The sequence below is a fragment of the Ursus americanus genome, chromosome 3 (assembly GCF_024610735.1).
Source record: "Ursus americanus isolate L20-20 chromosome 3, mUrsAme1.1.p, whole genome shotgun sequence".
In the NCBI taxonomy this organism is placed as follows: Eukaryota; Metazoa; Chordata; class Mammalia; order Carnivora; family Ursidae; genus Ursus; species Ursus americanus.
In genome coordinates this window covers 68,659,081-68,675,766 of record NC_142129.1, presented here as the reverse complement: position 1 = coordinate 68,675,766, position 16,686 = coordinate 68,659,081, and the positions used below count along the sequence as shown (strand labels likewise).

The 16,686-nt window shown below is 35.3% G+C and overlaps 1 protein-coding gene across 7 annotated transcripts in view; it reads right to left on the bottom strand.

Moving 5' to 3' along the window:
• The window catches only part of HEPACAM2 (HEPACAM family member 2), a 67,435-nt gene that overhangs the window by 37,240 nt on the left and 13,509 nt on the right, over positions 1–16,686 (bottom strand). For all 7 annotated transcript variants that reach the window (XR_015724015.1, XM_045793250.2, XM_045793254.2 and 4 more), the window contains exon 4: positions 8,287–8,583. Coding sequence is in view for 6 of the 7 variants with exons in the window: in XM_045793250.2 (XP_045649206.1) it covers positions 8,287–8,583 (297 nt within the window). In the remaining variant the exon portion in view is untranslated. The remainder of the gene's footprint in view (positions 1–8,286; positions 8,584–16,686) is intronic.

Sequence of the window (16,686 nt, the reverse complement as noted above, 5' to 3'; positions counted from 1 at the left end):
CCAGGCTCTTGACACTTTGTGCTGCCTCCCTTTGATGTTATTTTTTTTTTGAAGATTTTATTTATTTATTTGAGAGAAAGAGAGTTCACAAGTGGGTGGGAGGGGCAGAGAGAGGGAGAAGCAGGCTCCTGGCTGGGACCTGAGCCTGAGCAGAAGGCAGTTGCTTAACTGACTGAGCCACCCAGGTGCCCCCCTTTAATGCTATTTAAAACCAACTTATTAACCATGGCTACATTAACACCACTTTTAGACTATGATACGTTTAGTCATAGAGTTAATCTATAAAGTGGCAAGTAGTTGTGACCTGCAACAAATGTGAGTAATAGATGTCTTCCACGAATCACGTGAATCAGGTATTGATGTGGAAATGAATTGTGGCAGTTGCCCGTCCCAGACCAGCTTAATGTGGGAGTCAATGTCATGGGATATTGCTTCCAACCTGGAGTGGTGAAAAAAGCCTGGATAAATTTGGGTGCAGTGAAGAGCTTGGTGGCCACCGAGCTCTGCAATAAATATCCAGGCTATACTGTGTTGTCTTCTCTAATAAAGGCTCTGCTGAGGTCTCTAACAGCAAAGATAAGGAAAAAACCTATTTCCCTTCTTTCACTGTGGCCATATACATACCTAGAACACTTTCATCTTTTAATCTTCCCAGAATTTTCTCATAATATCATATAGATCACATATGCCAAATTCCAGTTAAAAAGTCACGGAATCAAATTTTCTCTTCTAATTTTCTTATACAATGCTGTTCACATATTCCCCTTAAATCCTTAAGAGTTAAGCTAGGTTGTTTTGCATTATCACAAATCTTAACTATCTCTGATGCAAAGTTTATAAATTTCTGATACACATTCAGAGAATTGTGTTCTTAAAATGTTCTTTCTGTGGGATTACAATACTGGTGCAATATTTATTGCTTTTAAACATATTTTAAATTAAACTCTTAAGCTTTGGATGGAAGAAATAAATGCAGTGCAAGGTGGTTTAAAATGAATGAGAATGGCGATTTTTGGTTCTAGATTTCCACTGGAACATCAAAAAACTTACTAGAAAGATGATTTTTCCTTCTTTTCTCTGTTAATAATTTATACTTTCCCACTGTTGGAAAGCTGACCTTTTAGTTTGGAACTACTTTAGCATTTGGGTGATCTCTTTGTGATGTCTGAGCCTTTCTTCAGATACTCTGTTCCTACTTCAAGGGTTTGTCCTTTCTAAAGAGCTGGGCAACACTGGGTGAGTCGCTTGAGTCTGACGGCCTTGATAGTCACACTAGTGAAATGAGGAGGTTAGAGTGAGGGGCCTTTAAGTTCTCTTGCAGCTCTAATATTCTAGAATTTGGCAGCCAGAGAGTTTTACATGAAGTATATTATGTAAATATGACACTAGCCAGTGGGTCCACCAGTAACCGAGTCTCAAAAAAAAAAAATGTATGTGCATATCTACACACAAAAGTTACAAATTTTAATGATAAAAAGTGTAGCACATAACTTAGAATATGTGTTATGTAAAATATGCAATACTCTTCATTGTTAATTACATATAGCTAACTGATTCTCATGAAATGCATTTGTTGATTTTTGCTGAACTCTTATATTTTCCACCCATGGGTGAAATTAAACCATATTTTGAAAAAATTAGACTTCAAATAACTACTATGATTACTATGCAATTGAGCAAAGAAATAGCTTACATCATATATGAACAAGTATAGTTTCAACATGGATGTTGGTTGATACTTAACAAGATGAAAATGAAGTAATGACACACATTGGAACTTCATACATTCATCAATGACGTGAATAATAGTTTTTGATGCTGGAAGAATATGTCCTCAATTTTTTGTGCCATATATAATGTAATGGCTACAGACACAATATACTTTTAAATTAAATCTGTATTTTTTCTTCATCACTTTCTTAAGTGTAGACAATTTTACTATAGAACAACAACTCATGAGTTTTTCAAAAGTAGTATTTTCATGATCATTAAGTTCAAAATATTTTATAATTTTCACTGAGATTTCTTATTTGACCTATGGGTTATTTAGAAGCATGTTGCTTAATTTCCTTAAGTTTGGAAGTTTCCTAGTTTTGCTTTCTGTTGTTGATTTTTAGTTGAAGTCCACTCTAATTAGAGTGCAGACCCTGTTTGATATCAATCATTTGAATGCCAAGATTTTAGAAAAATGACCATAGACATGGTCATATGAACAGAGGGTATGTTCTACAGTTGTTGTATGTTATATTCTATATTATTGGAATTAGGACAGATTGTTTTTCTCTATTCCTACTAAGTTTTTGTCTATACATTCTATCAGTTACTGAGAGAGATATGCTAAAATCTCTCTGATTATGAATTTTTCTTGTTAATTTTTGCTGTTTATTAGATGTGCTTTGAAGCAATGCTAGTAGATGCATACAAATTCAGAATTTTTATATCCTCATGCTGGATAGACCACTTTACTCCTATGAAACATCCACTTTTTATCTAAAGTAATACTTCTTACCTTAAAAAATATATCTAATTCTTACCTAATTTGCCTGACACTAGTAGAGCTATATCAGCTTTCTTTTGGCTATTTGTATGGTTTATCTGTTCACCCTTTTACTTTCAATCTTTCAGTATCCGTACATATAAGGTGTATATCTTATAAGCATCAAATTATATATTTTTTGCTTCAAATAGTATTTTTAAATCCAGTTTGACAACATTTGTCTTTTGGTTGGAATATTTAGTACATTAGCATTTAATGGAATTACTAGTATATTTCATTTGTATCTACAATCTTATTATTTTTTTCTATATTTCCTCCATTTTTATCTCTCCTTTCTTGTCCTAACTTGGATTAATCAGGATTTCATTTTATTCCTCTTTTATTCTCTCCTTACTTGGTAGTTGTACATTTTTCTTTGTCTCTTAGACTTTGGAGATTAAAAAAAAAAAAACTAACCAAAATTAATACTTTTATTGCTTGCCACTTCCACTGGCCTCCAAAACACAAGAATAAGTTCCATATTAAAGATTAGAAAGCTAGGACTCCAGGATACAAAGTTGAACACAATAATGTCTGACTATAATTCTGTGCTCTTTCCAACACTTCCTCCTGATCATTATACAAGAAACAGAAGTCCTTCCACTTATTAAGCCCAAATCTACTAACAAATCTTTTTCTGCATGATGCCATCTCAACTGTTTATTGAAATTCTCATGTCTCCCCTGAGAATTCTCTTCTTCAGACTCAATATCCCCAGATGGTTTATTGTTCTTTGTATGACTGATTTCCACATTCTCTACTGTCCTAGAGATAGAATTTCAGAAATTCAACAAAAGCTAATCTATTTTACTTCTAAAATATAAATTCAGAAGGACCCATACTCTGGTGTGGTTGTTAATAAGATAAAGGCAAATAGAATACTCTTGAAACACCACCAGGGATAGAAAAGCAATGTAGAAGAAGAAATACTAAATAATAGAACAGCATAATTTAAGATATATGATTTGGACATCACTTTTAGCAAGTAAATTCTCTATTTCCTCATTTTGGATCCAATATTAAAATCAAAGCTAGCCAATTTTCAGATATGCACAATTAAATGTATAAGCATTATATGTATATAAAACCAAATGCACATTTTTTCCCATTTATTGGTATAGATGTATCATTTCAGTAATAATGTAAATAATTTAAAAAAATTAAAGTACCATTTATAGATACAGACAAAGAAATAGTCTCAGAGAAACTAAAATATTTGCCATGGTCAGTAAGTTATAGATCTAAGACTGGAACATAGGTTTTTTCCAACTGGTACATAGGTTTTTTTCCTGCTGCAAGTTCAATTTTTTCCTGTTAATTCATAATCAAAGAATGGTTTTATAATGCAGGTAGGCTCCTATATGTCCAGTTTTACCTCTAACCTTTTCTAACACCAGACTTGATGTTTTTCAGCTCTCTCACTTCTTGATAGTTTGATTGCCTTCACCAAAATTCCCCTAGCCCCTCAAAAAAGTATTGAGTGCTAATTTATTCTTGTCAAGTTTCTGCTATGTGCTTTACCATGAGAAAAACTGCAGAAAAACATTTTAGTACAGTCTTAGTTGCTTTTTCCCCCTTAAGCTTGAAAACATGCTAATAATTATTATTTCTAAGTACTTCTCATTCTAATGGTGAAGTTACACTCTTGGATACATCAGCTCTTTGCCAGGCACTTCTGTGATTCTGAAGCTCAGTAGTTGGTTTAACGTGAAATTTGCTCCCTTTCACAAAATAAAAAATGCCAAATATGTTAAGGATCAAATCAAGGGGCACAGTTGCTGCAGTCTCAGTTCAAGGCAAGTGTGTTTTGGAGAGATGGACTTCCAGACCCCAACTTGAAAATAAAGCGGCAGGGAAGTTCTGATCTTATTGCTACAGAGAATGTATAGGAATTCTGAATGCAGCTCTGGACACCCACAGGAGTCCCATTCTTTCTTTCAGAGAGTTTTCTACTGTTTAGCTCATAGCATGCCATTCTCTTCATTATTTAAATATGACTGACTCATTTACCAAAGCCCTAGTGCAAATGCTATTTGCCCCCTCCTTAGGCAAACAAATAAAATGAAATAACATATTAAGTGCAAATATGGGCAAGAGGTGTGGTATCCATGGTATCACAGCCCTGCTGTTTGAGAGACTGCACCCAGAACAGGGAACAGGACAGCCATATGCTACCAGTCTGCCTGTCTATTCCTAGATCAGAATGGAGTTCTGAGATCTCTCCCATCCAATCTGTTTGCTGATTATGGTAGCTGATTCATGTCGCTATGGAGATGAAAGCACCATATTGGGGGGTGTGCTATTTCTTCCATACTCCTCCATGGACCCACCCGACAGACACAGTTATTCTGTGTCCAAATGCTCATGTGCTAGATGCTCATGAGGATGTCACCTGAGGTCTTAGGGTCTGGAAGTCAGGGCTGTAGTTCTTTCTCAGCCATTTTCTCCAGTGGCCCAAAGTGAAATACATATCCTTAAATCTTAAACAGAAGAAATTCTAGATACAAGAAATTAGTCAATTCGTTTTCCTGCTTTGGGTCATTTTTTCTCTTCTATATGAAAATATGCACAATAGAAATAAATATAAAAAATGATAGATTTCTCAGGATCACATGAAAATTTGAGATATTTCTATTATATCTAAATCTCAAACTACAGCCATGTAGCTCTTGGGAACTCCAATAATTTATATATTTGAATGTCTTCATTAAATGTGAACACTTGAATTCTGATCATAAACATTTTCGTTTTGTGTATGTTGCATGTTACAGTACTGATTTAGACCCCATTAAAATTTAAAGCATGGACACCTGCATTCAAGGAAGTCCTTAATCAAAGAAATAAAATCATTGATTTTTTCAAAATACAAGTGGTAATTGATCATTTTAATTGCTAGTCTTTCCTTGAAACTTATATTCTAGATATGATTTTTAGTTACAGATTTTCATAATTTCCCATTAATATGAAAGCATACACATGTCATGTACAAACCAGAGTATCTCTTTGTATACAGTACAAAATTAGTTAAGGTGATGAGAAAATACACACTATCCTATATATGAGATCTATCTTTTAGAAAGACCAGTCTTGTTGATATTCTCAATCAAGACTGTCAAGGGAGGCAGTTTATATAGTGATTATAAAAAGGGATGTGAATTCAGATATTATTTTATCACTTACTAGCTGTGTGACCTTGCCTATTATCCCTGTTTTCTTTAGTGTATCTCCACTGAGACAGAAAGGTCAATTAATATTTCAAATTAGTTGTGAAAAATCGCCCATGAGGTGGAAGGCACCATCAGGTTGAGTCCTACCCATACAAGAAACATGGAGCCAATCATCATGTTCTCCAGCCTTCCTCTCCCCAACTAAAAGTACCTAATAAAACTTTTGATTATTTCCTGACCTTGTTATTTTCTTTCCTTATTTGTGGTCTTGGAGTCATCTCTGACTCCTTTGTTGCTCTCTACAGCTCATTGCTGAGACTTTTTGGTTGGCCACATTATTTGCCTCAGTAAAAACAAAGAAGTTCGTCTATTTCTTACTACTGGACTCTGGTTACATCAAACACAACTTGGTTCTGAAAATATCTCAAAGGCAGGTATCTCATCCCTCAAAATTATTTCAAATTCTCCACCGATCTTTTTTTTTTTTTTTTTTTTAAGATTTCATTTATTTATTTGAGAGGGGGAGAGACAGAGCACAAGGGGGCGGTGGTGGAGAGTCAGAGGGAGGAGCAGACTCTGTTGAGCAGGGACTCTGATGACGTGGGGCTCAATCCAGGGACGCTGGGACCATGACCTGGGCTGAAGGCAGACACTCAACTGATTGAGCCACCCAGGTGCCCCATTTTCACTGATCTTAATATAGATTGCTTATCAGAGTGGATGATCAGTCAGTGCTCAATTGGTGATTTCATTTTTTCACTGTAGGTTAGTGTACACTTAATCTCCAGTGCAGAGATTCATTAAATTTGGAAAACTTTAAAAAAAATCAGATACATAAGACATATTACTCATTTACTTTGCCATTTGTTGCTGTTTGAATTAAAGTTCTGTGGACATATGGGGGTTGAAAAATAGCTCTAAAAACCACAAAGAGGTCACTAATGTTGACAACTCTGAATCCCTCTGAAAAATAAGCACCTGCTCTTCTTATTTACTATACTAACAAATACCTAGTCTTTGTACAGGTCAAACAGGTTTTTTTTATATTTTGCAAAAGGCAATTATTTGATATAAAGACTGTAGCTGTCTTTGGGCCTTGGTAATAAGATCTTAATCAAATATTGGGGGCTTCTGATACTGTGAAAATACTATGGCTAAATATTAATGGAGAAAGCACCTAATATGGGCCAAATACTGGGATAAGCATTGAGAATGCCAACTGAAAAAAAAATTCCTGCTAACAGAATGATCACAACCTAATATGGGTAGCAGGCATGTAAACAGCTAAGGTGTATCCTTTACTTTCTATTTTACTAAATTTTTAATAGGCTTAAGTTTTTTACCTCAGTGGCTAACCAAAACATAATTTTAAAGCAAGCCATAATTAAGCATATAAAATCGTTTAGTAGCAATCTGGTTGTCATGTTAGACATGTTCCTCATGCTCATTGCAAGTGAAAACATGGCTACAATATGTGCTTATATATCTCACTGAAACCTTTCACTCTGCCTGAACTTTCTCCATTAATATTTAGCCATAGTATTTTCACAGTATCAGAAGCCCCCAATATTTGATTAAGTCAAACGTATCAAAACTGAACCATCTTCTTTCCCCCCAAATTACTATTCTTTCTGTATTCCCTATTTAAGTGAATGGCCTTACTATCTACCAACCTGAACCAGATAGCTAAATGCCACTCCAGACCCCTTTCTCTTGCTTATTGCTCTGTCCATCATCCAGTCACCAAGTTTATCCATTCTCCTTCCTTCCTGCCTCTGACTTATATGCTGCCTCTGGTATTTCAAATTGGAGACACCCAGAAGGGAACTGGGTATACAGTTTTAGAGCTTTAAAGATATAGATTTGGGATGCACCAGTGTTACATGAAACCATGGGAGTGAATGAAATCATATAGGAAAATAAAATTATACTGTAGAGAGAGAAGAGAAGACTCGGAAAAATGAGAATTTGGTGGACACACACAAGTAGTGATACTTAACTTTTTGTGGATCGATGAGCTTTCTGAAAGTCAGATGATTTCTAAAGAATGCAAAATTTCACAGACTTACAAAATGTTATAGTTTCCAAGGTGTTGAGACTCCTGTTGAGAACTTCCAAATTTCAGGTGTTTAAATGATGAAAAAGGAAGGGAGGCCCATGAAGGACGTAAGAAGAGGAATCAAATTAGATAGTAGGAAAACCAGATTTCCAAATCATGGAGATTTATTCACCTGAGCTAATGCAATAGCAGATATTAGCCAATTTAAATGAGTAGCCTGCTTCTCTTCTATCCCTGATTTTAAAATCAGGAAAGCATAAATGCATATTTAAGTCATTTATTGAATTCTCTTTTTCTTCATAGTTCCTCAGAGTTAGTAATTGAAGTCTCTCTCCATTCTGTTTTGGGGTTTCTTTCTTTGACTCATAGAAGCCATGGATTAGTTAACTCAGGAAAGAGAATTTCTTAGAGTTTATCAACAATCCACAATAGTTTTCTCTTTCACACAGGTATAAAATAGGGCTAGAGCAAGGCCAGCTTGCATTTGTGTTTCCTTGGGATGTTGCCTTCTATGTCACACTTACCTACAGAAGTGATGATGACTGTGAAATGAGCTTCATCTCGCCGTCCAGTTACATTGTTGTAAGCACAGCACACATAGTCAGTTGTCTTCTGGGCTACCTTCTCAGATGCAACTTCCAAGCGAGGCCCGTGTTTAATGACATATGTTGTATTGTCAGTCCTCCGGATCCAGGAGTAGGTGTTGGGGGGATAAGAATCAGCAGAACAATAAAACAAGATGGCCTCTCCAATGTCAACAGTGAACACTTCCCCTACTTTTAGCCCTTTGTCAGAATTAACTTGAAGTCCATAAGGTCCATCTGCATTGATTGAAGAAAGAAATAAAGGGATGGCATAAATACTCACAACATAGTTATAGAGTTTGGGAGAGCTCAGCAGCATTTTATTTTCTATGAAAGTCTTCAAATTAAACTTGGGCAAATAGGTCCTCATTTAGGTTCCCAATAAATCATGAGAACCTAAAAATGTGTTATTCTGATACCCATGACAATGGAAACTATTTGAGATGTGATTGAACTTATCTGAGTTAGTGAAAGCCCTGAAACCTAGCACATAATTTTAGAGACACTGCCATCATAACTGTATGCTAAGCCTTTTTTTTCCATTATCACTTTTTTAAAAATTTAAATTCAATTAATTAACATATAATGTATTATTTGTTTTAGGGGTACAGGTCTGTGATTCATCAGTCTTATATAATACCCAGTGCTCATTACAACACACACCCTCCCCAACATCCACCACCCAGTTACCCCATCCCTCCATGCCCCTCCCCTCCAGCATGTATGCTAAGCTTTTGAGTAATTAATGTATTGATAAATTTGCAAACATGTTAGACAAGTACCATCTTTCTGAAAACATAATTGCACTTGAAAGCATATTAGAAATATATTATGGCCATTATTTTCTCATTAACAACCATACTTTGAGTATTATCTGTTTTTCTTTTCAGTTCTTGGGTAGGTCATGCAAATATTTATAAAATACATAGTTTCACACGGAGCACAGATTTGTGCAAATAGATACAAAAGTGTCTCATATTTTCATGACACATTAACAATTAAGGAATTTTAAAAATTTTTCCTGCAAACCAAGCTTAGAATCCTGTTTGGGGGGCGCCTGGGTGGCTCAGTCGTTAAGCATCTGCCTTCGGCTCAGGGCGTGATCCTGGCATTCTGGGATCGAGCCCCATATCGGGCTCCTCCGCTGGGAGCCTGCTTCTTCCTCTCCCACTCCCCCTGCTTGTGTTCCCTCTCTAGCTGGCTGTCTCTCTCTGTCTGTTAAAATCTTTAAAAAAAAAAAAAGAATCCTGTTTGGAAAAAATATATCTTCATTATCATTAACAAATATTCATTGATCATCAATAAACTACTTAATCAGGGATATCTCATGGTGTTTTTCCTTACTGCAATTTTCTTGTGGCATTTTGCTATGTCTATGGCACCAGATTGCCTGCAGATGAAGACGTATTTCGCATTGCTTTCTTCAGAAAATAAAGACAGAGATTGAGAAAATTTCCCAGCTAGATAAAGTCTTTCTTATTCAGTCTAAATTCTGGTTTATACTCTAAAAACTTTAAGGCTTAGACATGATTGTGTTCAGTTTTCAGCTGATCATCCCCAACATCTATTGGCTACTTTCCATATGGAAGCACTTTAAGTACTTATACAGACACAACCATATTTAATTTTTAAAGCAACCCCATGAGGTAAATGTTATTATTCCATTATAAGATGAAAGAAGAGACATTTAGAAATTAATTTTCCCATGGTCCAAAGTTTTTACATAGCAGAGCTGGAACTCTAAAATATATGCTTTTGGTCATTCACACTACCTTCAAAAAAAATGTATGTGGTATAATTTTCTATATCAGAATATTTTCTTGTTGTGTAACTACAGTATTAGCTTTATAAGTTAAAATTGTCTAATTATATATTAATTCTGTACTCGATCAAGTAATCAATCAACAAATACTTGTTTGAGAGATACTATTAGACAATATATTTAATATAAGAGGAAAAAACGTGTAAGATACAGTTCCTACTCTCAAGGAATTAATACAATGGAAAAAGCTATGGATGGTTTGCTCAGTAATACCTAATCTCAAAGGTTCTGTTTTTTTTTTTAAAAAGTACTATCTCTCATTATAGGGATTAATATGATATAATGATTACACAGTAGTCATTATCAGTTATCACTAATTAAATCCTGATTTTTCAATATTATTTAAGTGTTCTTCAGAAGTCATTTAAACTTTTAGGTCTCACTTTTCTCACCTTTGCTACAAAAAGGCTGACTGGACGAATGGCTGCTAAAGTTCTTTCTCCCTTTGAAATACCTCTGAATGCTTGATGCCATGCTAAAGCTATTTTGGATACTGGCAAGCCAACCTTAAATTTGCAGATTCCCAGAGTGGTTCTCTTTTATGTCAGCATTTTCTGACCAATCTACCATTGAGGAAACACATTTCCTAAGATAAAACAGAAACTGAAGATGCAAAACAATAAATTAAATTTAGCTAGGGAACATGAACTTTACACGTATTTACTTCCTAAAGATACAAACATCTGCAGGGAAGCTATAGATTTACATTAATATGTATACATGAGATGATCCTGATTTCAGAAGGCAAATAAAGACGTTAGTACCTTCAAATTTGAAGTAATCAGGAACAGGAGATGGAAGATTAAAGTGAAGAGAAATGAATGCCCTTTCCTGCACTTGCACTAGCTGTACTAGAACCCTGTCATATGGCTCTCTCATTTCAGGCTATGATACAATCTCTGGGGAAAACCACTCTTTCAGAACTGTGTACTAAGTGGAACCCTCTTATTCTGAATTCCACTAAACAGTAGGTTGTGTAATGGGAATGAAGAGTTTTTTCACTCACTCATCCAAAATCAATAGAGATGTTATTGTGTGCGTAGTATTGTTCTAGGCATTGTGAGGGAATCCAAGTGTCACAGACACAATTCCTGTGGTTGTTCTCCCAGGCCCCGTGCAGCAGTAGGGTCCCTTCAAGTTGTCACCATTGACAGAACATTAAGACCACCAACTGGTAGGTACTGGTTATGGTTCACATAGTAGGAAACCAAGAGGAGGAATCAACTAAAGTTTGGAATAACAAGAGACCCGAGTCTGTGCACAAAAACTAAGGTCTGAGAGAGATTTTCTTCAAGCAGTGATAAACAAGAGAAGTGTGGTCATAAAAATACAGCCACTCAGTTTAAGTCTCTGCCTTCATTGGCTTTCAGGGTTTACAGAATGTGACTATAAAAACAAACTGCTTGATAATTTGACACACATAAAAATGAGTAATATTCTTTTCAGCGTGCTGACATTACTCAAAACTTTTTTGGGAACTCCTCAATTGGAATTGCCTTAGGACCCTGCAACATAATGGAGTATTCTCAAAAGTAGTAATTCTTTCATTTTGGAGAATGAGCTCAATTTGTAAAGGAAGTCCGCATCACTTACTGCCAAATTTGGTGAATAAGGTTAATTATCTAATTTAATAATATTGTTCCAGTTTAAAATAAAACATGCTTCTAAAGAAACGAATCTCAGCTTATCTTCCCTATATGCATGCATATTTTGATTTCGCTACTTCCCCATTTGCTGGGTTTCATGATTGGCATCAACTTTTCTCCTCTGTCTTAATTATGTGCTATATCTGGTTCTTCAGAGTTAGCTTCAAATCCATCAAACTTTCCCAGCCCCCATACAAGCATTTCTCCCAGTTCTTGGAGCCTAATACCTTGAAGCATTTAAGCTCCTTGCTTCTGATATGATTTCTTAAAATATAACATACTTTATCTGATTATATAAGAAATACATGTTTATTGCAGGAAACCTTGATATTCAGAGAATCACAAAGATGGAAAGAAAATTCATTTATAATTTTACCATTCGAAGAATGAATATCCATATTTCAATGTATGATCTTTCAATCTTTTATACTTCTCTCTCTCACACACACACATCTCCTTCCTTCCTCCCTCCCTTCCTTTCCTTTCCTTTCCTTCCTTCCTTCCTTCCTTCCTTCCTTCCTTCCTTCCTTCCTTCCTTCCTCTCTCTATACACTGCTTACAGTGTTTTCTTCTTACTACACTATGATGTTATTTCCTTTTTAGCACTTCAGTCTGACCATCTCTTACTTTGAGGTGCAGCTGAATGCATTATTCATGAGAATGGACAATCCAATTGAAGACATTCAGAGTGATTCAACCAGTGTGGCCTCTGACATTGAAAATGAAAACAGAAGGATAATTCTATTTTGACTTTGGATTATGGTTCAGTTTCTTGCCTGTGGCAGAGAACTCCCAATAGGAATAAACCTTTTGCCTCAGAAATGGCTGTTTACTAAGTGACTTGTAAAATTACATATCATCTGTTCTCTTTAACAATTTATGGCTGGGCGGGAACAGTACCGAAATTTCCATCATGATGCTGCTTGCCACCCTGCTTGGGAGCAGATGGTAAGTATTTACTGTGAATGACCTTTTTTTTTTTTCTTTAATTTTTATCACTTAGAGTACTTCCCTGCAGCAGTGCCATATGTTGCACACAAAATGCAGTGGTTACTGGGTTATTATTTACCACAGAGCTGGAATGCATATACATTTCATGGACTAAAAGTAGGTATTTGTCTGAATTACTGAGTTGACGTTATATTCAAAACAAGTCCATTACTAGGTTATGACATCATAACCTCATACATACATGGCCAGTCTTGATAGATTGTTAAACTTTTTCTGCCAAAATAAAAAATAATTCCTGCTTTCATGAAGGAAGCTGTCACAGAAACAGTGCCTTAAGAACAGAGTCGTTGATTAATGCTGAAATTCTAAATTATGATGTGGACCTCCATGGGGGAATATTGGAATATGACACTTTTATTGAGAAACTTTGCTAAAGATCAGAAACAAAAATAAAAACAAAAAATTAAACGAAAGGCCAAAGCACTATAATTAAGAAGCTGTTATCTTATGATGGGAATTTAGCCTTGCACCATCAAGTAACACTGGAATCTGAAAGGGATATGAAGAAAGATCATCCGTTCCATTTTAGTCAGGTTCAAGAAATCTGTATTGAGTTCTTAAGTATTGCCCTAGGGATACAAAGATGAATAAGGAGAGCTCCTATTTGGGGTTGGAGACCAAAGCAGAAAGACTCCAGTGCAGTGAGTATCAGGAAAGAAGATGCTAAGAAGATACCAGCGAACCTCTCAGTCACACTGAAGAGCTGAAACAAGGTCGGGGCAGATGAGCCTTTCTGGAGAAGATGATACTATGAAGGAAGAAGAGGGTATAGTCAGGTGAAGAAGAGAAGTAGGAACATCAACCAAGGCATATATTCCCAGTTTATATAGAATGATAAAGATTGCAAAAATGTTGACACCACATCAACAGAAAGGATAAATGGCAAATCCTTACATTACATACTTTACTTAATTATTGTAACCCCAAATTAAACCAAACCAAACAAAACCAAAAACAAACAAAACAGGGCAAAAATAGCAATAGAAAGAAAAATGTAAAAATTAAAGAGTTTGAAAAAAGTTAATGAGTCTGGGTTGTGTTTCTATATGTTATGTGATAAGTAATAATTGTTTAGCACAAACAAGACCAGGATGTTTGATTTTTGAATCGAACAAACTAGGAGCACGAGTGACTAAGTGAATGAATGAAGGTCAGTAAGATGAGATGTTGACTAAGTGAAGAGTTTTGCATTTGAATGTAAAAATAGTCAAGAAAGTAATTTAATAATAATATATTCACAATTATCACTTAATAATTGTTGTTAAACCATCTAGATAATTCATCTTTACAATGTGTAAGTAGAACATACATTTGTAAATTTTCCAAATGTTGTTCTTCCTACTATCTACTGTTAGTTAGTCTTTACTCATGACTGACGTTTCTCTGTGAGATTTCTGTAGGCTATGCTCTAAAAGAATGTAAAGAAAAAAGTTCAGTCCACAATAGAAGACATATTCTGTGAAATCTGAATTTATTTGGATGGGGATATTTTCATTCTTTAAAATAACACAGGATAAGAAAGAAGATTTAGGAATTTAAAGCATAATATTTAATATTTATAGGTATGATTATGGTTTTTCCCTCATTTTTATTCTTTATACCCTGTGTATCACCATATTCTATGACAATAATTGGACTGGGGGATGAACTTGTTAAAAGAAAAATTGGGGGCGCCTGGGTGGCTCAGTCGGTTAAGTGTTTGACTCTTGATTTCAGGTCAGGTCTTATGATCTCAGGGTTGTAACAATAAGCCCTGCATCAGGCTCTGTGCTAGGCATGGAGCCTGCTTAAGATTTTCTCTCTCCCTCTCCCTCTGCCCTTCCCCGCCTCCTTCTTGTGTACACACACACATTCTCACTCCAAAAAAAAAAAAAAAAAGAGGGCACCTGTGTGGCTCAGTTGGTTAAGCATCTGCCTTCAGCTCAGGTCATGATCTCTGAGTCCTGGGACTGAATCCCACATTGGGCTCCCTGCTCCTCGGGGAGTCTGCCCCTCTGCCCCTCCCCTGGCTCATGCCCTCTCTCTCACTCTTTCTCTCTCTCAAATAAATAAAATCTTTTAAAAAAAAGCCTTAGTCTCACTTTGTCAGATTAAAATAAACTATATAGCCAAATAAAAGTGTATTTAAAGATGCAAATAACTTTCATGTACTTGTAATTGTTTATATGCAATTTCCCCCAGGAATTTTTCATTTAAATCTATGGCTAGAGTTTAAAGATAGGCAAATAGATGGAGAGACAGAAAGATGTAAAAAAAAAAAAAAAAAAAAAAAAAACTGATGTAAAGAAAATATTTTCATGTAAACAAAATAATGTTAACTACTGGTAACGTTTGGAAAAGAAAATGTTCTTCTCAAGGTATTCTTTCAGTTTTCGCTTTGGAGGCATCTTGTAAATGATCCAGGCTCTCCATAACTTCTTGCTGCCATGTTCCTGATTATGTCAGCATAGTTTTGGCTCACAGGGAAAAAGAAAAAAAAAAAAAAAAAAAAACCCAAGAAAGAAAAAAGGGGGGGGGGGGGAAGAGCTAAGATCATTGAGTTCTTCCTATGTGCTACTCACTGACCTCTTTATTCATAAAAATCTCACCTAATTCTCCCCATCCATCTTGAGACAGGTATTAGACTTATACCAAGGTCAGTGGAGATAAAGGGAATGAGGAGACTGATGCACAAAAAAGGGGGTCACTTGCACATACTGCTAATGGCAGAACCAAGGCTTTAGCCCAGGCAGTCTCAATTTTTAGCTCAGGATCATAACCACTGTGCTCTCCACTGCACTCCCCAAATGACATGATATTAACTAGAATTTAATGTGGTTGAAACAAAAGATCAGCAGTTAACAAGGAATGCTCCAGCACAAGCTCACTGCCTGCTGTCTCTCACCACACTGAATGACGGGTTCCTTGGGATTAATATTCAGTAGATGATATCTGGCTGCTTTAATATCTTGTTTTGCATTTGTACCTTCTATGTGAAGGTAAACCATTTAGACCAAGTAATAAAGAATAACATAAAGATGTATCTACATAGCCCTAGATTTGATTCTCTTTGCCTGCTCACATTTTTTTTTTCACTGTGTTTAAATAACTTCAATACTTAGGGCTTGTGCTATTTGCAGTTGAATGGAAGTGTTAATTCATGTCAGAATAAACTTATTCAGTCAAGAAGATAACTGCATTTATAAATAGACCGCACCAAATCTGAATTTTTCACTCCAATACATTAGTCATACAGATAGGCACAGTTTATACTTCCTTTTTGAATCTATTTCTCAGTCAAAGCATTAAGGCAGACAGAATATTTTCACAATGTCATCTGAATATAAAATTATATAGAACTGTAAAATTATAGCTAAAAGTTCTGCTATAAAAATAATGCCATTGTTAAACATAATGTAATTAATGACTGTAACAAAATCTCAAGCAAGTTGCTTGCAGTGTGTGGTGTTCTGGTATTTCTTGGTGAAAAAATGTAATTTCCTCCTTGTTCAGCATTTTTAATATAATTTCTTCTGTTTCCACACGGAGGGAATGGTTCATCTTTGAGACAATGAATTCTGGACTAGGTTGGACTAGGAGATAATCCTCTTTGGTTCTCTTACACCAAAAATGGATTATATAGTATATGAAGTTTTTTCTATTTCTATGTGGATAATACTTTTCAGGAAAAAGGTATTTTCAAATTGCTCTTAAATATGTTTAATCACTGTATATAGTTCAAAATTGGTGACTTTTCCTTTCTGTATTATTGGTTAATAAAATATATCCTACTTCCCTTTTTTCCTTTTCTATATATACCATTTCTATAATTGTATGATGTTTGTGATCTATCTTGAAAATGTGCTCTCTTGACATTTTTTT